The sequence below is a fragment of the Gadus morhua genome, chromosome 5 (assembly GCF_902167405.1).
Source record: "Gadus morhua chromosome 5, gadMor3.0, whole genome shotgun sequence".
NCBI classification, from domain to species: Eukaryota; Metazoa; Chordata; class Actinopteri; order Gadiformes; family Gadidae; genus Gadus; species Gadus morhua.
This window is the reverse complement of record NC_044052.1, coordinates 3,751,393-3,779,189: the sequence shown is the minus strand read 5'-3', so window position 1 is coordinate 3,779,189 and position 27,797 is coordinate 3,751,393. Positions and strand designations below refer to the sequence as shown.

Sequence of the window (27,797 nt, the reverse complement as noted above, 5' to 3'; positions counted from 1 at the left end):
ACCCGACAGGGCTGAGCCAATGGGGAGCTTCCAAATCGCTTGGGTCCGTTGCCATGACAGCTAGAAATCATAACACAGCCGTTATGGCAACGGAATCAAGTGTTTGGACCCTATCGTCAGAATGTTTGGAATTTGTAGTTTAAAACCAGTTTGGGTCTAGTTTATTGTCCTTCTTGTCAGGTTAAAACTACAATCTCTTGTGTAAGCAAAGTAACTTCCTAACAAATTGAGGAAGTAAGACGATCAAACAAAGTGTATTGAGAGCCATGAGCAGGCTGGTTGGTGACTGACGCAAACCATATGGGGTCCTAACTGATTTCAACCATGTTCTTTCTGATTGTATGTATGTGTGTGTGTGTGTGTGTGTTTGTGTGTGTGTGTGTGTGTGTGTGTGCGTGTGTGTGTGTGTGTGTGTGTGTGTGTGTGTGTGTGTGTGTGTGTGTGTGTGTGTGTGTGTGTGTGTGTGTGTGTGTGTGTGTGTGTGTGTGTGTGTGTGTGTGTGTGTCTAGGTTAAACACTACCGGGCCCTCCAGGAGCAGGCCATCACATACCTGGACCTGGTGTGTTCCGTGTGCGACCTGTCAGACGACACTGTGAGGGTGACCGCAGCCGAGGTGCAGAGGATCAAACTCACGGTCAGTACCCCAATACATACATACACATATACATACATACATACATACATACATACATACATACATACATACATACATACATACATACATACATACATACATACATACATACATGCATACACATATACATACATACATACATACATACATACATACATACATACATACATACATACATACATACATACATACATACCCACATACATGCATACATACATACATACATACATACATACATACATACATACATACATACATACATACATACATACATACATACATACATACATACATACATACATACGTACATACATGCATGCATGCATACGTACATGCATGCATACGTACATGCATACATACATACATACATACATACATACATACATACATACATACATACATACATACATACATACATGCGTGTTCACATGTGACCCTCACCGTGCTCGGTTCCTGAGAGGTGTGTTGGTGTGTGTCCCAGATCGAGGAGCGTATGTCCAACGCCCAGGCCCTGTCTGAGGGCTGGAGGGAGATCAAGGAGCAGAAGCAGGATCTGTCCGGCCTGTTCCAGGACCTGGAGCAGCAGCTGCTGGCCTTCTCCCGCAGGCCGGCCGAGCTGGAGACCAAGATGGCTGACAACATGCTGTGCCAGGTCAAGGTAGGACACAGATATACCATTCGTCTCTCCCATGTTGAGAGAATACCAGACTATTCCAGGTCTCTTATGAGACACATTCAAGTAGTGTGACGATTATCGTCTTGCAAGCCATCACCAACACATTCATCCCCACACATCCAACACAGTCAACAGTCTACACTTCACATCCAACACCGAACAGTCAACCCAACACATCCATCCCCAACACAGTCAACACCAACACATCCAACACTACACATTAACACTACACAGTCAACAACAACACATCCAACACTACACATTAACACTACACAGTCAACACCAACACATCCAACACTACACATTAACACTACACAGTCAACACCAACACATCCAACATTACACATCCAACACTACACATTAACACTACACAGTCAACAACAACACATCCAACACTACACATCCAACACTACACATTAACACTACACAGTCAACATCAACACATCCAACACTACACATTAACACTACACAGTCAACAACAACACATCCAACACTACACATCCAACACTACACATTAACACTACACAGTCAACAACAACACATCCAACACTACACATCCAACACTACACATTAACACTACACGGTCAACAACAACACATCCAACACTACACATCCAACACTACACATCCAACACTACACATTAACACTACACGGTCAACAACAACACATCCAACACTACACATCCAACACTACACATCCAACACTACACATTAACACTACACGGTCAACAACAACACATCCAACACTACACATCCAACACTACACATCCAACACTACACATTAACACTACACGGTCAACAACAACACATCCAACACTACACATCCAACACTACACATCCAACACTACACATTAACACTACACGGTCAACAACAACACATCAAACACTACACATTAACACTACACGGTCAACAACAACACAGTCAACACTACACATCCAATACTACACAGTCAACAACACATCCAACACTACACATCCAACACTGCACAGTCAACCCAACACATCCATCCCCAACACAGTCAACACCAACACATCCAACACTACACATCCAACACTACACAGTAGGGGTGTGACGAGATCTCCCGCCAGAACCTAACGAAGGAGAAGGAAAAGAAGAAGAGGAGGAGAAGGAGGGGAAGCAGGGGAAGCAGCCATAGGCAGTCAGAATGATATCGGAAAATACCTGTATTACCGTCGAAGATGCCCCCGCCACTTTTAAATCATTTGTTTGGCAGCATTCTGGGTACCCGGCGGAAATTATGAATGGCAGTAGAGTGACTGATAAGACACGGACAATACCAAGTTGTCGGTGACATACTTGGTCAGACTGTTTGCACTATTTGCACTCTGTATTGACGAAGTAGAACTTTGATTTGGTTTTGCAGATGATATTGTTCGCACTTGAAAAAAATAGAATTATTTAATTTAATTTATTTTACTTCAACTTTTATAAATTTTAGTTTTAGTTTCAATTTAATGCATGTAAAGAGTTATAATAAAACATTTCGAAATGCATGTGCAACTCGGTTAAATAAAAGTCTGTTGTTCCAGTCATATAATTGTCATAGTAGTTTTCTTAAAATCTCGTCTCGTCTCGTTCTCGCGAACCGAATATCGTGTCTCGTCACACCCCTACTACACAGTCAACAACAACACATCCAACACTACACATCCATCCCCAACACAGTAAACACTACACATCCAACACTACACGGTCAACACATCCAACACTACACATCCAACACTACACAGTCAACACTAACACATGACTTACTCAATCCTCCTCCCGTCTCCCTCCAGGACCTCAGCCAGCAGCTGCATTCCAAGCAGAGCATTCTGACCCGCATGACGGACAGCGTGGGCCGGCTGGCGGCCTGCCAGGACTCCCCAGAGCACGGGGAGCTGGCACGGCTCAGCCACACCTGGCTGGAGCTCTGCCAGCAGGCGGGCACGCTGGAGGGCCACCGGCAGCAGGACCTGCTGCGCTCCCGGGACTACCACCGCTGCATCTCCGCCATGGAGGGGCTGTTCGAGCAGGTGTCCGTCGCCTGGGACAACCTGGCCAGGTGGGAGGCCTGGGCCGGCTGCCTGATGGGGGGGGGACTTGTGGTGCTGTGTTGTGTTGTGATATTGTGTAAAGAACACTTATACTCAGCGCTATGTTATATGGGTTATAATATAAGGCATCCTACAATTAAACCCGCGTGTCGTTGTTGACGCAGAACGGACGCTGAGAGCTCCTCGGAGCACCTGGAGGCCCTGCGGAAGCTGGCGGTGACGCTGCAGGAGCAGAGGGGCACCCTGGAGGAGCTGAAGGAGCAGCGGCAGAAGGTGGTGCAGCACCTCAACCTGGACGACAAGGAGCTGGTGAAGGAGCAGATCGGCCACTTCGAGCAGCGCTGGGCGCAGCTGCAGAGCCTGATCGAGAGGAAGGTCCAGGACTCGGTGGTCACCCTGGAGGACATGGCCCTGGTGGAGGCGCGGCTCAGGGAGGCGCGGGACTGGGCCGAGGAGCAGCAGCCCGCCCTGTCGGAGGCCATGAAGATGAGCCCCCCTCCGGAGCTGGCGCAGAGCTTCCTGTTCGACCACCTGAGCGTGTGCAGCGAGCTGGAGGCCAAGCAGCTGCTGCTGGCCCAGGCCATGGCCGACGCCGACCGCATCCTGGCCCACCTCGGCCTGGACGAGCGCCAGCGGCTGCAGCAGCTGATCGCCGACACCCAGTCGCAGGTGGAGTCGCTGGGCGTGACGGTCGCCCAGCGCAGGAAGCACCTCAGCAAGGCGTTCACGGAGAGGACCCAGTTTCTGATGGCCGTGGGTCAGTCCATCACCTGGGTCCAGCAGAACGAGAAGAAGGCCCAGGCAGAGGAGAGCGTGGCACTGCTGCCCGACGACCTGGCCAAGCAGGTGCGCACCTGCCGGAACATCCAGAGCAGCCTGAAGGCCTACCAGAGCGAGCTGACCTCCCTGTGGGCGCAGGGCCGGGACCTGATGAGGGACGCCAGTGAGGAGGAGAAGAACGAGATCCTCACCAAGCTGCAGGAGCTGCAAAACATCTTCGACAAGACACTGCACAGATGTGGCCAGCGGCTGCAGGAGCTGGAGAAGGCGCTGACGTCAAGAAAGTACTTCAAGACTGACCTGGAGAAGACTTGCCAGTGGCTGAAGCAGGCTGACATCGTCACCTTCCCGGAGATCAACCTCATGAACGGCGACCAAGAGCTGGAGTTCCAGATGCTGAAGTACCAGCAGATCATCGAACACGCGGTGGAATACGAGAACCTCCTCCTCACCGTGCAGAGGGCCGGCCAGGAGATACTGCCCACTCTGAACGAAGTGGACCACTGCTACCTGGACGAGAAACTCAACACTCTGCCCCAGCAGTACAACACCATACTAGCGCTGGCCAGAGAGAAACAGGAGAAGATCCAGCAGGCAATCCTGGCCAGAAAGGAGTACGCTTCCTTCATAGACATCACTCACAAGGCCCTGAAGGAGCTGGAGGAGCAGTTTAACGACCTGGAGAAGCAGCCCGTGGGCCTCCAGACAGAGGAGGTGATCAGCCTGCAGGGAGACTACAAGGCCATCCTGGTGGACCTGGGCGACCTGGGCCAGGCTGTGGGGGAGCTCAACCAGAAGAAGGAGGGCTTCCGCAGCACGGGCCAGCCCTGGCGGCCCGAGGAGATGACCCAGCTGGTGAGTCTGTACAACGGCCTGAAGCGGCTGGTGGAGCAGAGGGTGGAGCACCTGGACGACACGCTGGAGTCCTTCGAGGACCACAAGGCCATGGCCATGCAGGTGGACTCGGAGCTGAAGGCCACCAAGGAGCAGCTGGTCAAGGTGAACACGGAGACCCAGTCGGCGGAGGAGCGGCTGAAGAACTACCACGCCCTGGCGGGCAGCCTGCAGAGCGCCAGCTCCCACCTGTCCCGGCTGATGGAGCAGATGGACACCCTGGCCACGCACGTGGACCACGCCGCGCAGGACGCCTCCAAGGAGCAGGTGGTGCTGTGGCAGGACGAGCTGCACTCCCTGCAGGCGGCCGTGGGCGACCTGATCGAGGAGTGCGAGGACCGCTTCGTCCAGAGCAAGGACTTTGAGACGGAGATGACGAGGACGCTGGACTGGCTGCAGCAGGTGCGCGACGAGCTGGGCTGCGCGGTCATCGTGGACGTGCGGCTGGAGAAGGTGCAGGAGGAGATCCGGAAGCAGCAGATCATGCAGGAGGAGGTGCAGTCGCGGCTGAGGATCGTGGCGGCACTCAGCAGCCGGGAGAAGCAGAAGTACGTCAGCGCCAACGAGCTGGTGCCGGCCCACATGGACACCAGCCTGGAGGAGATGGCCAAGCTCCAGGCAGAGGTCCAGAAAGCTCTGAGCTCTAAACAGGTGATGGGTTCTCCTCTCTACCACTCGTACATAAAATGATGGCTGATGCATTACTAGTAGAGGTGCTTTGGTAAAATCAGTAAATACGATGAATTTGTAGTTGGCAGGGTGAACAAAGGGAATGGGAGGGGTCTAGTTTATAGCAACCATTTTATTGCTGGTTAACTTATTCTTCTAGAAATTGAGGTGACGGATGGTAGGATCAAATAAGGGTTCATTCCTGCTATGTTTAATTATTGATGAACGTTTGGTTATCAGATTGTTTGATTATTTAAGATTGTTAAAAACATGCCTTGACCACTGAAATGTGGGGGTCATCCACCGGCGAATCGAGGCGTGAATAGCGACGGCAGCTCGCCCTCCGGCACCGTTAACCCGCGCGCCCCCTCCCCAGATCACCCTGGAGCAGGCGCTGCTCCTGTGCCAGCGCTACCACTTCCGGATGCAGTCGGCGTGCGAGTGGCTGGAGGAGGCCGTGTCCTTCCTGCAGCAGGCCAGCCTGGGCGTGGACGTGGAGAACTACGAGGAGTGCCTCCGGCAGCAGGAGGACATCCTGTCCACGGAGCAGGAGTTCCTGCTGCACCTGGAGGAGCTGGGCCAGCTGCCGGGCCAGCTGGAGCGTCTGGTCACCCCATCGGCCCGGGAGCAGCTCCGCCTCAGCGTGGGCTCGGCCCAGCAGAGGGGCGTGGAGGTCCGGGACCAGCTGCAGTGCCATCAGGATGTCCTGCACAGGTAGGGGGGTTGCGCGGGGGCATCGGGGGGGTATTGTGTTGTGCAAAGGTAGGGGGGTGGCGCAGGGGCATCGGGGGGCATTGTGTTGTGTACACTGGTCATTGCTGTAGGGTCAACGTGTCCAAAGCGTTGTTTCTACTGGTGGTAGTCCTGTGTAGCTCAAGTGTGTAGTGTACGGGCCTTAACTCTGCCAGGGTTAGGGTTCCCATTTGAGGGGTTGAGAACAGCAGTGTCCCCCAAATGGCATACACATATATCATAACTTGATATATCAGAAAAATCTCTGATGTTATACATACATAACTCAAAGAACCACTACTACTCTACTATACTCAAAGTACCATACTACTTCCCTCTACTCAAAGAACCATGACACTGCTCAGTAATATACTACTATTTCCTGTATATTATATTATTATAATGTATATAGTTATTTATATCAAAGTGCCAAATTGACCCGGCAAAGGACCAGCAAAAATTGTTTTCCGGCAAAGGACATAGTGTTTGTGACGAACGTTACCGAGGTCACATGGAAACGGGCAGCCCACTGACTATATGAGGATGATGTCCCCCGCCCAGCTGCGTGGCCCAGTGGAAGGCCTACCAGGAGTCCAGGCAGACGGTCATCGAGCTCATGAACGAGGCGGAGAAGAAGCTGACTGAGTTCTGCACGGCCAAGGCCGGGACCAGCCAGGAGGCAGAGGACAAGCTGTGCAGCCACCGGGTACTGTCCCCTATTGTACTATTGATGTAGTCAGTGGTTTTCAGACTGGGGTACCACAGTTTGAGAACCACTGATACTGATTATTTATACCATCCAAGTCAATACATCTGATTTACAGCAGGCTTCAAAGTGCCTAATAGAAGATAGAAGATAGAGGTAGGGGGAAATTAAAGCTGACCAGAGTTGAAGACACGAAAGAGTAAATGTGTAGATAAAATAACTGGCACAAATGGGATGAAAAATGAAGTGACACAACAAATCAAACAGAGTACAACTCTCGTCCATTTATAAAACATATACGGATGGATAAGTCTTACAAGCCTCTTGAGGTCCATCAGCCAGGGTCGGTTGTAATTGCTTTGAGTTCAGCAGCTCCCCCGTACACATATGAACATGCTGACATTTTGAACATAGAACCGGACCACACCCAGCTTCAACATCAATATCCATAGTGTAGGACAGCTAGAAGGTCAGGGACCCTGGTCTGACGTCGGCCCTCCTCCTCCTCCTCCTGCTCCAGTCGCTGGTGTCCCTGGTGAGCGGCTTCCAGGAGAAGCTGAGCGGTCTGGAGGAGCAGGCGGCCCAGCTGGAGCTGGTGGGCAGCGACGCCAGCAAGGCCACCATCAGCCGCTCCATGACCACCGTGTGGCAGCGCTGGACGCGGCTGCGCAGCGTGGCCCGCGGCCAGGAGAGGGTGCTGGAGGACACGGCCCAGGAGTGGAGGACCTTCCGGGAGAAGGTAGGCCAGCGCCAAGCGAACACCAAAACAGAAAGTGCACGAATAAACAAAAGGGGGGATTAGTAGTAGCTGGCCACGGCGTCGGTGGTAGGCCCCATGGGGACGCATCAGTCTCTCATCCTCTACCCCCCCCTCCCCAGTCTGCCTTCCCTGTCGTTCAATGAAGTACAAAATAATAAAGACATATGGATTTAACCACAATGTGCTTTTCTCCAGTAAACCGGGTAGTTCTTCCCTCACCTTTGCACACATGCGCAGGTTTTCATACTGTATTGATTTTACTGTTGGTATCTATTTGATATCTACATTCATTGACACCCCCCCCCCCCCCCCCCCCCCCCCCCCTCCCAGATGGGGAAGCTGCGGGACGTGTCTGAGGAGCTGCGGGCCCGCGTGCCCGACAGCGCGGTGGAGAAGGCCTCCAAGGCGGCACTGCAGGGCCTGCAGGAGCAGCACGACCTGCTGAGCCAGGACGTGGAGCGGGAGCTGTCGGGCCTCACCCTGCTGCGGCAGTACGCCCTCAGCCTGCTGCACGTGGTGGAGGTGCCCTCGCCCACCACCGAGCAGGAGGAGCTGCCCAGCCTCAAGGAGATCCGGGCCGTGCAGGACCAGCTGGAGAGGTGGGGGGGCTGGTGGGGGGAGGGGGAGGGGTGGGAGAGGTGGGTTGGGGCGGGGGGGTAGGAAGGAGGTGGGAGAGAGAGAGCTCATCCCAAAGGTGGTTCGGCCCGACCAAAGGAAATATACTAATTAGTAAATCTTAATTTACAAGACTAAATGAGGATTAAAATAATGGATTACAGTTCCGTCAGTGACTGGGTCATTTAAAACTTGATCTTGGTCTTCCATGCTTGTCCCCCCCCCCCCTGTAGTTTATGAATAATGTGCCTAATTCAGATTTTCTAATTCTCCCACCTTCTAGTGGCCCTCGTTCTAATCAAATACTAAGGCACTATAATCTCCACTACCAAATGTACTGCGATGTCTGGGGCTCCACCCTGAGGTACTTGCTGTGTCTGTCCCCCAGCCTGCTGGCCCAGTCCAGGGCCCGGCGCGCCCAGGCCAGCGAGGAGCTGCGAGAGCGGGAGGAGCTGGAGAAGGACCTGAGCGTGATCAAGGCCTGGATCCAGGAGACCCGGGAGCTGCTCCACAACCCCACCCCGGACATCGACGCCCTGCTGCAGAACCTGGAGGTGAGCGGACCTTGGAGTTCATTGAACGCGTTTGGATTGTCGAGAAAGGGGGTCATGAACGGAGTGAAGCTTTAGCAGAAACTGATGGAGGTTGGATAAAGGAAAAAAAAGGACACACTCTACACCCCCAAGGTGAAAACTAAATGCATGTATTCATGGAAACCACTCACCCGAGCACCCGAGTGTAAACTATCTATAATTCAAATAGAAAAAAAGCTATGTGGAATGGAAAAACAAAGCACACAGCTGGTAGAGTTGAGCCAAAACAGAGAGATGTTGCTACGTAAATAGGTACGTAAGACTTTATTTATATTTCCCTTCTTAGACCAAACAGTTACAAAGTGCTTCACATACACAAGCACAAAAAATGTAAATGACTAATTAATTAAACTAAAACTAAAAGTTAAGATGAGATATGAGATATCCAAACAAAAACAAAAGATGTGTCACGTGATCAACGACATTATTCTTATTATCATTATCATTATTATACAAATCCCCCTCTGTTGCTCCAATCGTTGGGGAGGCTTTAATACACACATTAGGGTCAGGGTTGATTAGCCTCTTCCTGATGTTGTGGTGGGCAGGTTGTCCATGGCGACGTGATCACCTACCGTCAGAACGTGGAGAAGGTGGCGGAGCAGCAGCAGACCAAGTACCTGGACCTGTACACCATCCTGCCGTCTGAGATCTCCATGCAGCTGGCCGAGGTGTCCCTGGCTCTGGGCGCCATCGAAGACCAGGTACCACCCCACCTTCTTCTTCTTAGGATTCAGCGCATTCCCATTCCAAATTTTTTTTTGGGATATTTTTATTTAAAGTCGCAATATGTCAGATTGAACCCCTCTCAGTGAGTAGGCAGGAGACTTCCAGACTTCAGAAAAAGGCTAAATAACAAACTGGCATCATATTATGATGGCATGAATGGGAGGGGTTTCTGTGAGTGAGAGGTACAGCATGGAGAGAGCTAGCCAGCATTTTTTATTTGTAGAAGACAGTTATAGGATCTGATTTTATTGATAACATTATTGAAATCAATATTGATTGGTGAATTAACAGCAGATATGTCCAGGTTATTTTAAGGTACGAGCTAGATGAAATGTAATGCATTGGGACATAAAGATATGTATTTTATTTATTAAGTTTTATAAGAATGAAAATAAAGTATTTTATAATAATTTTAGATTTTAGAATTATATTACTTTATTCATCCTATATTTTATCCATCCTAGAGACAGCCTCTATAGGAAATGTGTCATTGGCAAAACTATTGTCGGCTCCGTCTCAGGTTCTGTCCAGAGAGAGGGAAATCCAGAAGACCAGGGACATAAAGGAGGACTTCAGCTCCAAAATCCACGATGTATCGGAGAAGCTCAAAGCTATCTCCGCTAAATTCAAGGAGAAGTCCCCGGACGTGGACCATGCCAAAGACGAGGTCAAGGTGAGAGAGCTAAAGGTTATAGTTATAACAGTTAGAACTGTTACAATGAAACTCCACCTGGTAAGAAAATTAGGAATTAATACAGTTTCTCTTTTCTATTTTTATATTCAGAGTCTGGCCGAGGACTTGGACAGCTGTGGCCGCTCTCTGTCGGAGCTGGAGGCTGCGATACAGGAGTTTGGGCGAAGGAACCCGCTGTTAGCCAAGCAGCTAAGCGATACTACGAGCAAGCTGTCGGAGATCCACCACCATACCAGCAGGCTAGCCGACGCTAGGAACAACTGGCTTAAAAAGGTAAGCGCTGGACAATGTGATGAACATTTCATATCAAGGGAATTGAATAGATGTGAACTTAAGTCAAGGCGTGGCATGGCGGCTTTAATTTAATTTTTTTTTATTTTCTTGGCCACACTGTTCCTTGTATTAAAAAGCACGATTAAACCCTGACCTCTCTGGTGTCTGCCTCTCCCCAGGCTGTCTGCTACCTGGACGAGTACAACGAGATGCTGGACTTCATCCTGAGGTGGTCCGAGAGGGCCCGGAGCCTGGTGAGAGCCAACATCATCTGGAACTCCTCCGTTCATCTCCAGGAGCAGATCAGGATGTACCAGGTAGGGGAACCGCCCACATATCAAATGCTTGACTAAGTCACTTTAAGAGAACTTATCGAGCTGCACTTTATGTATTTTTTAATTCATTTAATGTAAAAGCATTAATCTCAAAGCAACCTTTTTACTTTTTACCAACCCTTTCTTATAGGTATTAATAAATGTCTTGTACTGTGCATAAAAACTATTCTTCGTCATTTAATCGCACATACTTTTACTACTATTTCAAATAAGTAATGCCTTTATCAATATGCCAGTATTGATCCATAACAAATATATTATATCAAGAATAAATTATAAAATGTAAAAAATAGGACATGAAAAAAATAAAATGAAAAAGCCCTCTAGTGGCTGAAAGTTACATATTCTATCTTTAATCCACTTACCAACTTAACAAACTAACGTTACTAACCTTGAAATCACTTAAGATAAATGTGTTTGCTACAGCTGGACTCTTACATCTAACTTTTAAGTCATTTTGGGCCAAAGCTACACTTGTAAGTCCGTTCTAGGCCAGTCCTAGGCCACTTGTAGTGACTCCGTCTCCTGCGGTCAGGCGGTGCTGCGTGAGTCACGGGAGCTCCATGGGGACCTGGAGTCCATGGCGGAGAAGGTGGAGCTGCTGTCGGAGGTGCTGCAGGTGGAGGCTCTGACCCAGCAGGTGTGTGAGCTCAGCCGCCACGCCGAGGAGCTCCAGCAGAGCATCAAGACCCGGCTGCAGAGCCTGCAGGACGCAGACAAGGTTAGTGCACGTCACCAACACAGGGATCATACAGGCTGGTTCAGGCTGGTTATACAGTCAATAAACATTATCAACACAGCTATCATACAGGCTGATTCAGGCTGGTTATACAGTTAATAAACATTATCAATACAGTTATCACACAGGCTGGATATACAGTTAATACACACAACGTAACTTTGAATATACATTTGTTACAGTTAATACACGTTTCATTACAGTTATTACACATGCAATACACTGTACACGCTTGTTACATTTAAACACACAGACCTTTCATCACCGGAGCAGGATTTGATATTGGGGTAGATGTATGATTATCTATATAGATTTACACAGGTAGACGTTAATAAAAGCTCCACCCTAACACCGTCGCTGCGGTGTCCTCAGAGCATGGAGGCGCTGGAGTACGAGGTGAGGGCCCTCCACGGGGCCCTGGAGCAGGTCCAGACCACCCTCACCTCCCCAGAGCTGGCCCGCCAGAGCCTCAAGGAGCAGCTGATCCAGCGACAGGTAACCATGGAGACAGGCTCACCAACCAAGTTAGCCTTAGTTAGCTCCGCTCCTAGCTAGCCTTTCAGGGGTTAACTGTTGTATTCCTTGAAGGCGGATGGTTACGTATCTACCCTCCGACGTTAACCAATAAAATCCTCAATTTGTTTTTATTGATTATCTATGTCATTCATTTCATCTCTTTTTCATTGACTAGTGTCGGAAAATATATGCCTCACTGGCCATTCAATGGTGACTTTGTCACCTCCCCTATCCCTCCCCATCACCAAGTTCCAAGCGAAATCAAGTTCTAGAATTACATTTGATTGAATCAGATAAGATCCTTTAGGTTTGATCTTTACAACATGATTGTCCATCTGCATTTACAGAAAATGTTTTTGTGATATTCCTCACATTTAAATCCATAGCAACATTAACAACAATTTTCATAAACAGTGTTAATTAGTATCAGTCATTGCATTTGACCAACTGTGTCCCCAACATGTGGCCTGGTCCTCTCTGTGTGTGTGTCAGCGTCTCCTGGCGGATATGGAGAGCTTCAAGCAGCTGGTGCAGGCGGTGCAGATGTGTCAGAGTGCGCTGCGCGTGCCCGAGGAGGTGATGCCCAACCTGGCCATCTGCCGCACGGCACTGCGTCTGCAGCAGGAGGCCAGCCAGCTGCAGCACGTGGCCATACAGCAGTGCAACATCCTGCAGGTACGCTGCCCGCCGCGTCTGCTGCCACACTGTTTGGTTGTGGTTTTGTTTTTTCAAGTGCTTTTTCGTTCAAACCTGCAATACTGGCGGTTTTACAAGAGGAAAAAAAACAACTAAAGTTGACAAGAAATAAAAGTTTAAAAAACATAGAAGAACACAGATACATTTGGGAGGTTGATTTATGAAAATAGAAAAAGATGACACTCGATTACTTGCTTCACTGAAAGTTTGAAAATGGTTCAAACTTTGAATTCTCTTAGAACCAACAATTTGTAAGCAGGTAAAGGTTCAGCATCTTCACTCCAGGACACCTAGCAAGGAGTCATGAATTGGGGATCGAACCCGGTGCCTCTCTGGGTTTGGAGTCGGGTTAGTGCCCAAGCCAGTACACTGCCTCTAGGTCGGTGCTCCATCAGGATGTGGTGGGTGTTCCTCCCCCAGGAGTCGGTGGTGCAGTATGAGCAGTATGAGCAGGAGGTGCGGGAGCTCCAGGGACTCATCGAGGAGGCCCACGGGGTGATCCAGGACCGGCCCTTCTCCACCAACAGCATCCAGGAGCTGCAGGCCCAGATCATCCACCATGAGGTACACACACACACTCAGTCACGCATTCACACTCCTTCACGGATTCACATGGTCACACATGCACACATTCACACATGCACACATTTGCGCTTTAGTGTGATGCTTGTAGGCAGCGGTTGACTCATTCCAATGTCTTCTGAAGTTGCTGCAGTGTGGATCAATATCAATCACTATTGCAGTATTGTAATTCATTTGTTTTATTTATAGATACTTAGTGCCATGTCAAAGAGCGCACCAATATATAAACAAGCCACGGGTGTTGCAACAAATATTGCTGTTTTTGAGTTGGGGAAGTATGAACGTTTTGGTAACGACCATAGTCTGCATGGCAAGTGACCGCAGTCTATCATTCACTGAAGGTGGCCATGAAGACGGCGCGTTCAGATCAGTGTTTGACTCGTTCTTCATAGAGTTCATGGATGGACGGTGCGTGAAACCTGTCCCTCTGTCTGATTGTGAACAGGAGCTGGCCCAGAAGATCAAGGGCTACCAGGAGCAGATCGCCTCCCTGAACTCCAAGTGCAAGATGGTGTCGGTGAAGGCCAAGCACGCCACCATGCTACTGACGGTCACCGACGTGGAAGGACTCCCTGTGGGCCTGGACCACCTTGACGAGGACAGGGCCCAGAAGGCCCCGTCTGTCACGGTAACCGAGCAGGAACCGCATCAGCGCTGGATCAATCCATCGCTGTTTCAGACCAGCTCAATTGTTGGATGATTCGCTAAATTGAAAGGACAAGCTGAACAAAATGAATGAATTTATATTTCACTCAATCTTTGTCTCACTCTTTCTTTCAACTTCGAAACATGCTGGTGGTTAACTTAAAGATGCTGTTAAGTTTGAGAGTTGAAAAGAGAAAGAAGAATGCAGAAAGAGTGAGCTTTTGAGTTGTGAACGGGATTGACGGACAAGATGGATTCCCTGTTAAAGTCATGGAAAAGATTCCTGATTGGTCAGAGAGCTAGCCCTTAGTGAGTGAAATGCTCTGTGAGAATATCTGTTCCGTATGAGTACATTGGTCGTCAGAAGCGGTCTTCTCACAGAGCCTTTCCCTCACTAATAGCCAACCCCTTTTCTAACTGATGACACTCAAACCCTAGCTCTTAAATCGTACGTACAACCCTAGTCGCAGTGACGGATCACAGTGAACCATCCGTTGTGCCCTCCCAGTCCATGCCTCCATCCCCCTGTGTGTCCGTCTTCTTATAACCCGTCGTCTCTGCCCTCACCTCCAGGTGACGGCGGGCCGGTGCCACACCCTGCTGTCCCCTGTCACCGAGGAATCAGGGGAGGACGGGGTCACCAGCGAGCTGTCCTCCCCCCCCACCAACAGCTCTCCCCCGTCCCTGGCTGCACACAGCCAGAACGCTGCCAGCAGGGTACTTACTCCCCTATATATATCGATACATAAATATATATTTCAGGATGAGCAACTCTCTGATTGATCAATTTATGAGGACCCTGTCCCAATGTGTTGTCATCACAGCAGAAGGGATTCTGTCTAGTCTAATCGAGTCAAACGGACCCAGCCATGTTCATCGATATGTGCCCCGTTCTTTGCATTGAGAACCTGAGTGTTGCGGGTGTTGACACCGACTGTGTGGTGGATGTGTGTTTGTAGGCGGGGCGTGGGACCCTCACCAGAGCCCCCGTCCAGCAGCTGTACGACCCCACCTTTGATACCGTGGCCAACCTGGACGACCTGCAGAGGTCCTGGGAAACACTCAAGAACGTGGTACGTGGGACTGACTATTGGTTCGTATTAAAGTGATGTATTAAAGTGAGGATGTTGACGCTTCTCTGCCAGTTCCTTAGAGGCACAGTAATTGTATATTATTATTAATATTAATATTATATTAATATTATGGTCAGGTATAACGTGTTTTGTTATCATCCTTAGATCCATTTCTCTTTTTTCTTTCTTTGGAAGAAAAAGGAAAAATGCTTAAAATTAGATCAGCGTTGTTATATAATGGAGTAAAATAAATAGTGAATTGATGAAAACATAAATAAAATTCAATGTTCTGAAGATAAATAAAAAGATCTGATAAAAACGTAACATGACGTCATACATAAGGACGTCTATAAAATGGCTCTTCAGAAGGGATCTAAAGGACAATTGCTCGCTTTCATTTTTCTAGCCGCCCATAGTAGCGACGATGGCGCCATGAGATAAGCCCTGCCCCTCTCTCTCTCTCTCCCCTCAGATCAGTGAGAAGCAGAAGTCTCTGTACGAGGCCCTGGAGAAGCAGCAGCGCTACCAGGGCTCCCTGCAGTCCATCTCCGCTAAGATGGAGAGTCTGGAGACCCAGCTGAGTCAGGCCCTGCCCGGGGACAGGAGCCCCACCAGCCTCATGGAGGCCCATCAGGTCAGACCCCACCCCCAGCCCCTCCCCTCCTCGCTCCGCAGTAATGATCAGGCAGTTGATTGGATTCAAACTCTTGTCAATCAAAATCCAATTTCAAACCGATGTGTGTTAACTAGATGCGATATATATTGCGGAACTATTATTTATAATTTAATAACAAACTGCTATTTAGTTAAAAAAAATTGATTATCCAACATCTCACACGAGTAGAGCGGTTTGGAGAATGTATGCATCACAACACGAACACACCTTAAACTCGAAGTACAGTGTCATTGTAATTCTGTGGTACTCCTGTGCTACCCCTACTAAATGTATTCTCACAAACCCCCACACACACACACACATACACCACACAACACAAACACACACACACACACACATACACACACATACACACACACACACACACACACACACACCACACACCACACACCACACACACACATTACGCGCCCACACCCCGCAGGAGCTGACGTTGGAGGTCCAGGCGCTCCAGGGGGAGATCGACGGGCTGCAGGCCAGCTTCTCGGAGGACCTGAGCGGGGACACGGCGGGCGTGGGCGACACGGCGGACCAGCTGGCCATGCAGTCGTCCCTGGCCGTGCTGGCCCAGAGGATGGCCACCATCCACATGAAGGCCTCGGGGAAGCAACAGCTGCTGGAGGTAACGCCAGCAGGGACCCCTGATATGGCGGTGGGTTGGGCTCTAGACTGGTGTTAGTGTCGTCCCCTGGCTTATCGTGGTGGTCTAAACTTTTTAAGAACATAGTCTTCAGAACTTATTTATAATAAACATGTAAGACCTCCGCAAGGAGAAGTCAAAGGCATTGGCCAAAGCAAGGTCTTCCTATACAGTGGCAGACAGGTCTCAGGCTGTGAGAACAGCTCTGCTCCCCAGTCAAGCTATCGTCTTGGTTACCCAGATGGTAGTAAACAGTAGATGGACCTCCTCAGGATGTCATCAAGGGGGACGTCGCCCCGCCCAATCAGCTTGAGCCCCTGTTCAGGGAAAAGGCCCACCCAACAAAGGGCGGCCAGAGGAACAGAATGTGATCCCCCCCCCCCCCCCCCTCCCTCTTATCAGGAGCGCTTCAGCGAGCGGCTGGAGCGCCAGCAGCAGGACAAACCGGTGCAGCTGTACCTGGGGCAGGCGGACGAGCTGGGCCGCTGGCTGGCCGGCGCCCGGGGGGGCATCGGCGCCATCCTGCAGCCCCCGCCTCAGGGGGAGGACGACATGGAGCCCCAGCTGGAGGACTGTCAGGTACCTCAGCCTGCTACCTCCCCTCCTCCCCCCCTCTCCTCCCCTCCTCCCCTCTCTTCCTGCCCTCTCCTCCTCTCCCTCCCCTCCTGCCCTCCACTCTTCCTTCCCTCCCCTCCCCTCCTCCTCTCCTTCCCTCCCCTCCCCTCCTCCTCCCCTCCCCTCCCCTCCTCCTCTCCTTCCCTCCCCTCCTCCTCTCCCCCCCTCCCCTCCTCTCTACTGTCCCTGTTACTGTACTGAGCTGCACTAAAAACACACAGAAAGGGACCAAAGTTGCTCAGTGTTGATTCAATATTATGGGCTCAAGCTCCCAGAATAAATAACCCTGATTATGCCATTGGATGTAACTTTTTTTTATCAAATCTTTACCATATATTGGTAAACATTGTTTCCCTTTTTAAAAGTTTAATAAAGTATATATATAAATAAAGGGGGGGGGGTTGGGGTGGGGGCTTAGGGGTCACGAAATGTCAGAGGGTAAACAAGAGCAATAGCCGACTTAGCCTTCACATAGTGGTGCGGCCAAGTGGCTGTAGCGCGGTAGCTGCTAAGAAGATTATGCAGATATCTTCTAAGCAGCCGAGGGAGCCTGCTAGACAAGGCACGGCCAATGGGGCTGGGCCATAGGGGGGGGGGGAGCTACCGATCCCACTGACGGGATCCCACTGACGGGATTGGCTGTTGCGTGCAGAGCCGGGACGTACTACGTGGTGAATGGATCAAGGCGGAAATCCTGGCGTGTGAGTGGGTCAGAGAGGAGGTCCAGCGCTACACCTGGGGAGGGGTAAATCACCTGCCTGAGCCTCTGAGCGTGTGCAGGACAACAGAAAGCTGTGAGACCACGACAACAGGGGACGGGTCCCACTCTCGATGGGGGGTCTTTAGTTGATCCGGGCCAGGGCCGAAGCTCTTAAGAGCTGCTCCTGGGGGTTGTTGTGGTCGAGAGGACGTGCGTCGTGGCCTCGGGACGCGGGGGCATGTGGCGGGAGGGATTACCGCTCACAGGACGTACGGAAGGGGTGGAGGCCCGGGAGGCGGGCTGGAGAGGAGAGCAGAGGGGGGAGCGCCCCCGCTAGTCCCAGCCCAGGGAGAGCTTCTGGATTAGGGGAGAGAGAGGGAGACGCAGGGGGAGACCACCCTGGAACTCTGGTCCTCGTGACCTCCTCCGGCGGGCGCACCCCAGGGGGGAGGCGAGCGGGGGAGGAGGAGGCAGCATGTTTGAGCTGGCTTCTCTGCTCCTGCTGCTGCAGAACATGCTGCTGGAGATCGAGGAGAAGGTTCTGGCGCTGGCCGAACTCTCCCTCCAGAGCCGGAGCCTCCTGCAGACGGAGGGGGGAGAGGGAGGAGGAGGGGGAGGAGAGGGAGGACACACCACCAAGGAGGAGGCGGAGCGGCTGGCGGGGAAGCTGGTAACGCTGAAGGACAGCCTGGAGGAGCTCCAGGGCATGCTGCTGGAGAGGCAGGGCAGCATCCAGGTGAGGAGGAGGAGGAGGAGGAGGGGTGTGGAGGAGAGGAGGAGCTAAATGACTAAAGAAGTAAACACAAACAAAACAAAGTAATACAATCGTACCAATACCCTTACCTTCATGCATGTGTCACCCTTCATGAAAATATCAAATCTCCTCTATGTGACTGATCTCGTCCGTCCCCTGCTCCTATCAGGGATGTCTGCTGGAACAGGAGTCCAGCGGCTCGGACTCCAGTCCGTCCTACAGCCCCAGCTCCCAGGACTGGCTGGCCCAGGCCCACACCACCCGCTGCCAGCAGCGCCAGGACAGCCTCCAGAGGCAGAAGGTCGCCCTCCATATTCAGAAACACTTTACTATCACAACTATCTAAACACGGGAGCGCAGACCCAGGCAGATAGATAGATCGATAGATTGATACTTTAGTGAACCCCAGGGGAAAGTAACAAAAAAAAAAAACTGTAGCTTAAAGACAACACACACAGCCTACACAGACAACATAAACAGGACGATATTATTCATAATCCACATGAATAAAATGGACAATAAAAGATAGTAAAATAAAAGTATAAGCATGAGTACTAGCAGAATGGGTGTCATGGTGGTGGTACAAGTAAGTACAACAGTGCAAGGATAAAGTCTTGAAACCAGCATCAAATATGGACAAAGAAAAGAGAATAATGGAAACAGTAGGAGAGACAGTCCAGGCTAGGGGAGGGAGGGAGGGGTGGTGCCTATGGGCTAATATCGCCAGTAAACAGTTTATGAACTGAACAGAAGCCCATGGCTCCAACATGGCACCCGTGCTTCTTTCAGTGCTTCTTTCCTCACCACTGCTTTGGTTCTTTACAACAAAGGGACATGGGGAGACTCTACCCTTGCCTTGCCTACCCCATCCAGGCAGCTTATACAGTCAGAGCAAAACTCAAAATAGTGGTGTAATATGGTGATCATTGAACCAGTCCTTGGCAGACTGCCCTCTGGGCAACTCCAGGCTGATGAGAAACAAAATTGAACTGCATTGAGGGGAACATTTCGACATTAGACCGCATTAAGCACTATTGATGTGTACTACAACATTTTTGCGGTGCAAAACAACATGGTATGTACTGTGGTACTGTGTCAGAGCCAGTGTTGCCAGATTGGGCCCGATTTCCCGCCCAATCTGGCCCAATCTGGCCCAATGTGGCATCACTGGTCAGAGCCCTAACAGAGGAGATACATGGCATGTGATGGTACTGTGTCAGAGCCAGTTTTGCGAGATGGTCTGCAGCAGCCAGGGTTGTCCAGATTGGGCGGGGAATCTGGCCCAATCTGGCAACACTGGTCAGAGCACTAACAGATACTAGGTCGGAGATACATGACTGAACACTTGTTCACTTTTTGCAGGAGCTAGAGGAGCAGCTGTCAGAGCAGAAGAAGCTGCTCCAGTCGGTGGCCAGCAGAGGAGAGGAGATCCTCATCCAGCAGGCCTCGCCTAGCAGTGCCAGGTACCACCCAATCAGCATGCAGTCCTTTGACGCAGCCAATCAGCATGGAGAGCGACAACGCACGGCCCATCAGCACACAGCTTGTCGACACACGGCCAATCGGCATGCAGCTTGTCGACACACGGCCAATCGGCGTTCAGCTTCTCAACATGCAGCCAAACATCACAGAGCTTGTCAACACTCAGCCAATCAGCAGATCCATCCATCCCTCAGCATGCTATTCAAATAGCTCACAGAACCATGGTTATACAGGGCTGTACAACCTGTTAACCTGCCGCTGTAAACAATAAGACAATAAATAAAACGAAATATAGGCGAAAGTTCCCAATCAATTCCCCCATCAAGGAGAATACAAAGAACACCTATAAATTGATTTATATACTCCCCCTTGTCCACCTCCTCACCCTCTCCCTTCTATCCTCCCCCCCTACCCTCCCCCAGCACCAAGGCGCCCTTCTCGGCGGAGGCCCTGGCGGAGAGGGAAGCACAGGCCTGCCAGGAGCAGAGCAGGCAGCGCTGGGAGAGCTTGAGACTGGAGCTCAGGACCAAACTGCAGCTGCTGCACAAGACCCTGGAGCAGGAGCACCAGCAGCCGGTAAAGACCCCTTATAGAAAGACTGGGATGAGGATTAGGACAAGGACAAGGCTGATAGATTCACACATTGTTTTCATCGTGTGAGCAGCAGCCAATAGGGGTTGTACATCAGAATGCATCATGGGTTTAATTAGTTGCCGATACACCGCCATGTGGAGAGGAATCATCAAATCCTAAAACATGGTGAATGTTCCGTGAGCTAGGCAAATGAAAACATGTTTCCCACATCTAACATGAGAACTGATGTGGCAGTATTAAACACAACATTGTCTCAACATAATTTCATAATTATGAAATTAATAATTTGTCACAAAATAATGACCAAAACAACATTACTAACAATGCTCCTATGATTCCAAAATGGCAGCGGTCAATGCGATGTGACCTTGGGTTGTACAAGCCCTATGCATACACATTTATATCCATCGCCATTTAGGATGAGAACAATCAAAGTGCTGCACAAGCTAGTTTTAAAGTCAAAATGGGCAGAGCAGCCAAAGAATACATTGTTGTTGTGCAAACAGTTTCAGTAGCCATCTGTCATTTCAAAGTGTCGCCAAATGTCCACAACAACAGTCCAGCTCACCAAAGTGCACGTCTAGACTTCAAGAACTAAATAATGCAAGTAGGAAATAGTGAAAAGTCATATACTGCTATGCGTGTAAGAAGGGATCTTCCTCTTCATCTTTGGTGTTTGTTGTGGTCTATGAGATGAGGGTCCTTGTCCTGATCTGCTCCTCTGCCTCCCTGTGGGGGGGTTCCAGGTCTACTCCAGGACCTCCGGGGTGACCCCGCCGGGGTCTCTGTATACAGACCAGGCGCAGCCCCACGACACCACGTCCATCAGGTGTCTGTTCGACGGCTTCAGACAGACCATGGAGGACGCAGACACGCAGGTGCGTCTGCCTGCACCCCCACTGGTTATACCTGGTTAATGCTTGTGGGGCTCTACGAGAGTACAAGACTGTTTTGGACGCAACACCTGTTTCAAAACAAATTTTGGAGAGTCGATCACTGTATGGAGATAGATTTTTTTTAAAAAAGTTTTTTAAAACCTTGATTAATACGGTAACACGTACTCATCTTCATCTTCAACACCAATGCATTCATATTACTTATTGTTTTCAAAAAGACGACGTCTCCTATCCAGATATTGAAGTCGATCTATTGCCCAGCGCTCCATCGTTGTGACGCTGATGGTGTTGTGTGTCTGCAGCCGGGGGGCCTTCAGCGAGGGGGGTCCCAGGCGGAGCAGCAGCTGTACGCGGCAGTCTCGTCCTCCTCCTCCTGGCTGGACCACGTAGAGAACACCCTCTTCTCCGGCTCTGTGCTGCTCACTGAGAACCCCGAGACGCTCCTTCAGAAGCAGGAGGTGTGTTATACTAATATAGTCTTCATATGCCAATACTTCTTCAGAAGCAAGATGTCGTCATATTATTATAGTCTTGCTGTTTAATGTCTTCAGAGGCATGAGGTAAGAATCTATCGTTGTTTGATTATTATATAGTCTTTAAATTTTACAACGTCTTCAAAAGCCTTTCATTTTATTAAAACCAAATTGGTTTGTACCTCACATTCACATGTTATTGTTTGAATCTATAACTATTTGTTAAAAATTTGTTTCAATAAATAAGAAATTAAAGGTGTACCCGTTAAAGGTGTACAACATTACATAGTCTATATCAGGGGTGCCCAACCTTTTTTGACCCAAGATCTACTTTTCAAGTAGCCAACCTCCCGAGATCTACCAGCCTAGTGTCAACATTGCAAACCTACCTTCAAGCGGGGGGGGGGAGGGGGCGTATCGTGAACCTACGGACTTCAGTGGGGGTTTCATTCCGTCTGCGCACGGCACCTTCTCAACAATAATCAATAATCTTCCTCCCACTCAGGGTGAAAATGGTAGGTCTTAGCTCGTTTCCCCTCAGCCATGCCAACGTTTAGGAGTGCGTAACTACTGTTGACGGCTTCAAACTGCTGTGGACAGCGCATGCGCTACCGCGCGTATATGTCCCGCGCAAATTTTATTTTATTTAAAAAAAATAAAAAAATAAAAAAATAATTTTTTTTTTCTTCTTCACCCCTCGCGGTCGACTTGGGATCTGTCGGCGGTCTACTGGTAGACCGCGATCGACTGGTTGGGCACCCCTGGTCTATATAGTACCATACCGAGAACAAAGGATTTAAATCCTCTCTCTCTCTCTCTCTCTCTCTCTCGCTCTCGCTCTCTCTCTCTCTCTCTCTCTCTCTCTCTCTCTCTCTCTCTCTCTCTCTCTCTCTCTCTCTCTCTCTCTCGCTCTCGCTCGCTCGCTCTCGCTCGCTCTCGCTCTCGCTCTCTCTCAGACCCTGGAGAGTGAGGTGCGGGCCGTGGCTGAGGAGGTGAGGCACAGCCAGACCCTGCTGCCTGGACCGGGGGCCCTGGGCCCTGCCGAGCCGGCCCTGCTGGAGGACGGCCTGGTGGGGGACACCCTGGACTGCCTGAGGGAGCGGCTGGCCGCGCTGGGCTCCGCCCTCAGCCTGCGCTGCGACCACATGAGGACCAGGATGCACCAGCTCACGGCCAATCAGGTCTCGCCACTGTTCAAAATGAATCATTAATAGTAATATTCCTTTTATAATACATTTTGATAAATTACTGTTGCTAAGTCTAAGAATAAGAAGAAATTCTGACTTATTATAATTATTCATTAATTATTGATAATTAATTTGAATTTATTAGTGTGTGAGGGGGTCTGCAGATATAAAGCTCATTCACGACCGTACCTGAGGTCAAAGAAGATTGAAATCACATTTCAAATTAAAATCTACTTTCTAAGTTAAAGAAGGATACTTATGCGACAGGGAGGTGTGATCTTCATGTCTGAAAGCAATTGTTTGGTTCCACAGACGGAGCTGCAGCTGCTCCAGACTGCTCTGATCGAAACCAAGTGCCAGATCCTCCAGACGTTAGCCGGAGCCATGGACAAACCCGCCTCCCAACAACTGGAGGTACAGATCGCAAACGTGTGGTTCAACGGTAGCCTGGGTACCACTGAACTACAACCATGGCTGTGGGGCTTATCATGAGCTGCTGATGAGAGGGTCTTTGGTCCCCAGGTGATCGGCGACGCAGAGGACAACCTGAGAGACTTTGAGCAGCAGATCACAGAGCTGAAGAGCAGAGGGGCGGCGCTGCAGGCAGACCAGCCCTCCACCAACAAGCTGCTCAAACTGCAGGTAGCCCAGCATAGCCCACTCTGTACCCGACAATACACCAACCCAACCACTGGCTCCAGGTAGCCCAGCATAGCCCACTCTGTGCCTGACCATACACCAACCCAACCACTGACTCCACAGTCCTTTAGTCAGGATCAGAATCAGAATCACTTTTATTCCTTTTTAAGTACACAAGAGTCAAATTCATATACAGTGGTAATAAGTAATGAGTAATAGTAAGTAATGAGTTGTAGTTAAGTGTAAAGTGTACGTGTAAAGTGTTCAAATGGTAGTGGTACCAGCCACCGTTGATTATAGCGCAGAAATGCACTATACAGCGAATTACATAAAAAAAAAAAAATGCTGTTTGTGATGCTTCCTCCTCTGTGTTCCTGTACCGTGTCTCACCCCTGTGTCCCTGTACCGTGTCTCACCCCTCTGTGTCCCTGTACTGTGTCTCACCCCTCTGTGTCCCTGTACCGTGTCTCACCCCTGTGTCCCTGTACCGTGTCTCACCCCTCTGTGTCCCTGTACCGTGTCTCACCCCTCTGTGTCTGCTCCAGGACTCGTACGAGGAGCTGGTGATGACGGTGGGCTCGCGGCGCAGCGGGCTGAACCAGAACATGGCCCTCAATGAGCAGTACGAGCGGGCCCTCCAGGACCTCACCGACCTGGTGGACACAGCCCAGGACAAGATGGCCGCCGACCAGAGGATCGTGGCTAGCTCTGTGGACGAGGTCCAGAATCTACTGGAAAAGCATAAGGTGGGAGAAACGTTCTCCCTTTGAAATGAGCATCCTGAAGAAATGGTTTTCGAAATAACCCCTCCCTGCTCATTCCTCAAAATGATCTCCAAAGTCAGTGTCAGTTGCTTTGGATGCGAGTGTCTGCTAAGTCGGCGATACCCAACCCCCCGGCCCCCGGACCGGAGCCGGTCCTTGGACCCCTTAGAACCGGGCCTTGAAATATTTCCAGAAAAATCTAAAAAAGATTTTAATTTTGCACTACTTTTGTGTTTATTTATGCCTCAGGTGACTTTTCTTGTGTTTTTCTTTTTAAAATTGTATTATTTCATATCATTACATTGTTGAAGGGGGCCTTAGACTCATAAATTGCTGTTACTTTAATTGTTGTGAATATGACACAACAACAATCTTGAAAACAGTTGCATCCTTTGTTGAAAAACGATGCACCTTAAAATGAAGGCATAAAAATTGTATACCGGTCCCCAATTTTTTTTATGACTATGCTGGTCCTTGGAGCTAAAAAGCCCCTTTGCTAAATGACGAAGCAGTGAGCGGTCTTCTGCAGGAGTTCTTCCAGGGCCTGGAGTCCCACATGATCCTGACGGAGACGTACTTCAGGAAGATCAGCGGGCTGGTGCTGCCCAAGGAGAGCCAGGCGCTGGAGGCCACGCTGGGCCAGGCCCAGGCCGTGCTCCGGGAGGCCCACAGCCGGGGGGTGGAGCTGGAGGGCGTCCGCGAGGTGAGGGCTCCCAGGCGGGGTCCGTCTCTGGACGGAGGAGGGTGGATGCGTGTGGTGTTGGCATTGGAACGTTCCGGAGAAGATGGATCCATCCGATTGTAATCGGAGCGTTTATCATCGTGAATGATTGTCAAAGTGATACAAATTTAATAATAATAATGATATAATTATTTCTGGGGGAAATGTACTGTGAATACACCAGACATGGGAAAAGTGCCGGATGTCAGTAGATTTACAATTTAGTCTTGAGTTCAAAATAAAATGAATGATTCCAATCAATTCAATGCAATTCAATTTTACTTGCATTGCACTTAATCACCATTACAGTCTCAAAGGGCTTAACAGGCCAAATATGTATGGCCTGTCGCATCATTTAGGAGTGTAACAATGAAAATCTGTTCTATCTACTTATTATCCAAACCCTCTGTTTCCCGGGTCAGACGTGGTGCCGCCTGGTGCAGGACTACCAGTGTTTATACCGCCACCTAGAGGCCGTGGAAGGTAGCATCCCCACCGTCGGTCTGGTGGAGGAGACGGAAGAGAGACTCAACGAAAGAATCTCCTTATATCAGGTACCGTTGTTTGTTCTGCTGAATTTGATCCACAGCTTAATGACCGGGGCCGCCCGGTGGTTCTCCTGGCAGAGCGCGTACCATTAAGGCCCACTCTCTACCTCAGCGACCCGTGTTCGATTCCTGCCCTTGGTCATTGGCGTCCCCTCTCTCTCGCTTACCTTCCCATCTTACTGTACAATAAAATGGATGAAACCTTCAAAAATAAATCTAAAAAAATAAATCGAAAAAATATAATAATAATTCATGATCATCTTAGATGTGACTTGTGTCATGTGATTAGTTGATTCAATCACAGGTCTCCGATAGCCTGGGAATCAGACGAGTCTCACAGGCTCATGTTTAATGTGCTCTGCAGATAAGGAATTGCTCTCCTCCTAGACAAAGATATTTCTCCCTGGTACGAGATAGACATCACAACTGTCTCTAATATGAGGCGGGATAAATACAATGACGGTGTAGAGGACTGCCATAGAGGCATTCTAAACAACAACAAAGATGGCTGCCGCTGATGTAGAACCAGCCTGGCATTGGTGGACGACTCAAAAGGTCTGGGAGCCAGACCTTATCTGAAGAGAAAATCAAACATCAGCTCACAGGATTCTTCTGGTTCCCATAGGTCTCCAATGTGGGTTCTGTTGTGTGTCATTCACTCAACAACGGTTATTAGTTTCTCTTCATGTTTTAATGAATATTCTTTCAAGAATCCATGATGTTAAAAACGTCAGTAATTGTATGGCTTGTCCCTGGTCCCTTGTCTTTTGGGCTTGTCCCTTGGCCCTTGTCCCTTGTCCTTTGTCTTATGGGCTTGTCCCTTGTCTTATGGGCTTGTCCCTTGTATTATGGGCTTGTCCCTTGTCCTTTGTCTTATGGGCTTGTCCCTTGTCTTATGGGCTTGTCCCTTGTCCTTTGTCTTATGGGCTTGTCCCTTGTCTTATGGGCTTGTCCCTTGGGATTTGTCTTATGGGCTTGTCCCTTGTCCCTTGTCTTATGGGCTTGTCCCTTGTCCTTTGTCTTATGGGCTTGTCCCTTGTCTTATGGGCTTGTCCCTTGTCTTATGGGCTTGTCCCTTGGGATTTGTCTTATGGGCTTGTCCCTTGTCCCTTGTCTTATGGGCTTGTCCCTTGTCCTTTGTCTTATGGGCTTGTCCCTTGTCTTATGGGCTTGTCACTTGTCCCTTGGGATTTGTCTTATGGGCTTGTCCCTTGTCTTTTGGGCTTGTCCCTTGTCCCTTGTCCGTTGTCTTATGGGCTTGTCCCTTGTCCTTTGTCTTATGGGCTTGTCCCTTGTCTTATGGGCTTGTCCCTTATCTTATGGGCTTGTCCCGTGACACAGGACAAGCCCATCAGGTGAAGCCTCGATGGCTACGCCTACATGTACTAGAACAACATTACATCCATTTAAAACACACATCCCCCCCCCCGCCCCTCCAGGGCCTGAAGGGCCGGCTGACGGAGCAGCAGCACAAGCTGTACCAGATGCTGGACGAGGGCAAGCGCTTGCTGCTGCAGGTGAGCTGCCCGGTGCTGGAGAACCAGCTGGCCCTGCTGGGGGAGCACTGGCTGGGCCACACCACCCGGGTCTCCAGGGAGCTGCAGCGGCTGGATGCCGTGCTCAAGCACTGGACCAGGTGAGGGGCGCCGCCAGGGGTCCAGAGTAGGGGTGGGGGTGGGGGTACCTCTCCATACGGTCCCATACGCCAT

General features: G+C 50.0%; 1 protein-coding gene across 5 annotated transcripts in view; it reads left to right on the top strand.

The window, feature by feature from the left end:
• Positions 1 to 27,797, top strand: part of syne1b (spectrin repeat containing, nuclear envelope 1b) — a 135,130-nt gene that overhangs the window by 69,155 nt on the left and 38,178 nt on the right. For all 5 annotated transcript variants that reach the window (XM_030357043.1, XM_030357045.1, XM_030357044.1 and 2 more), the window contains 36 exons: positions 510 to 635; positions 1,117 to 1,293; positions 3,111 to 3,376; positions 3,533 to 5,693; positions 6,088 to 6,425; positions 7,005 to 7,149; positions 7,670 to 7,888; positions 8,240 to 8,508; positions 8,913 to 9,078; positions 9,666 to 9,821; positions 10,367 to 10,519; positions 10,631 to 10,813; positions 10,993 to 11,130; positions 11,684 to 11,869; positions 12,260 to 12,382; positions 12,896 to 13,078; positions 13,520 to 13,663; positions 14,127 to 14,309; positions 14,900 to 15,043; positions 15,286 to 15,399; positions 15,872 to 16,033; positions 16,500 to 16,697; positions 17,118 to 17,294; positions 18,542 to 18,766; positions 18,954 to 19,085; positions 20,147 to 20,247; positions 20,689 to 20,842; positions 21,607 to 21,738; positions 22,059 to 22,214; positions 23,186 to 23,410; positions 23,729 to 23,830; positions 23,939 to 24,058; positions 24,601 to 24,801; positions 25,349 to 25,522; positions 25,963 to 26,094; positions 27,528 to 27,724. In XM_030357043.1, coding sequence (XP_030212903.1) covers positions 510 to 635; positions 1,117 to 1,293; positions 3,111 to 3,376; positions 3,533 to 5,693; positions 6,088 to 6,425; positions 7,005 to 7,149; positions 7,670 to 7,888; positions 8,240 to 8,508; positions 8,913 to 9,078; positions 9,666 to 9,821; positions 10,367 to 10,519; positions 10,631 to 10,813; positions 10,993 to 11,130; positions 11,684 to 11,869; positions 12,260 to 12,382; positions 12,896 to 13,078; positions 13,520 to 13,663; positions 14,127 to 14,309; positions 14,900 to 15,043; positions 15,286 to 15,399; positions 15,872 to 16,033; positions 16,500 to 16,697; positions 17,118 to 17,294; positions 18,542 to 18,766; positions 18,954 to 19,085; positions 20,147 to 20,247; positions 20,689 to 20,842; positions 21,607 to 21,738; positions 22,059 to 22,214; positions 23,186 to 23,410; positions 23,729 to 23,830; positions 23,939 to 24,058; positions 24,601 to 24,801; positions 25,349 to 25,522; positions 25,963 to 26,094; positions 27,528 to 27,724 — 8,162 coding nt within the window. The remainder of the gene's footprint in view (positions 1 to 509; positions 636 to 1,116; positions 1,294 to 3,110; positions 3,377 to 3,532; positions 5,694 to 6,087; positions 6,426 to 7,004; positions 7,150 to 7,669; positions 7,889 to 8,239; positions 8,509 to 8,912; positions 9,079 to 9,665; positions 9,822 to 10,366; positions 10,520 to 10,630; positions 10,814 to 10,992; positions 11,131 to 11,683; positions 11,870 to 12,259; positions 12,383 to 12,895; positions 13,079 to 13,519; positions 13,664 to 14,126; positions 14,310 to 14,899; positions 15,044 to 15,285; positions 15,400 to 15,871; positions 16,034 to 16,499; positions 16,698 to 17,117; positions 17,295 to 18,541; positions 18,767 to 18,953; positions 19,086 to 20,146; positions 20,248 to 20,688; positions 20,843 to 21,606; positions 21,739 to 22,058; positions 22,215 to 23,185; positions 23,411 to 23,728; positions 23,831 to 23,938; positions 24,059 to 24,600; positions 24,802 to 25,348; positions 25,523 to 25,962; positions 26,095 to 27,527; positions 27,725 to 27,797) is intronic.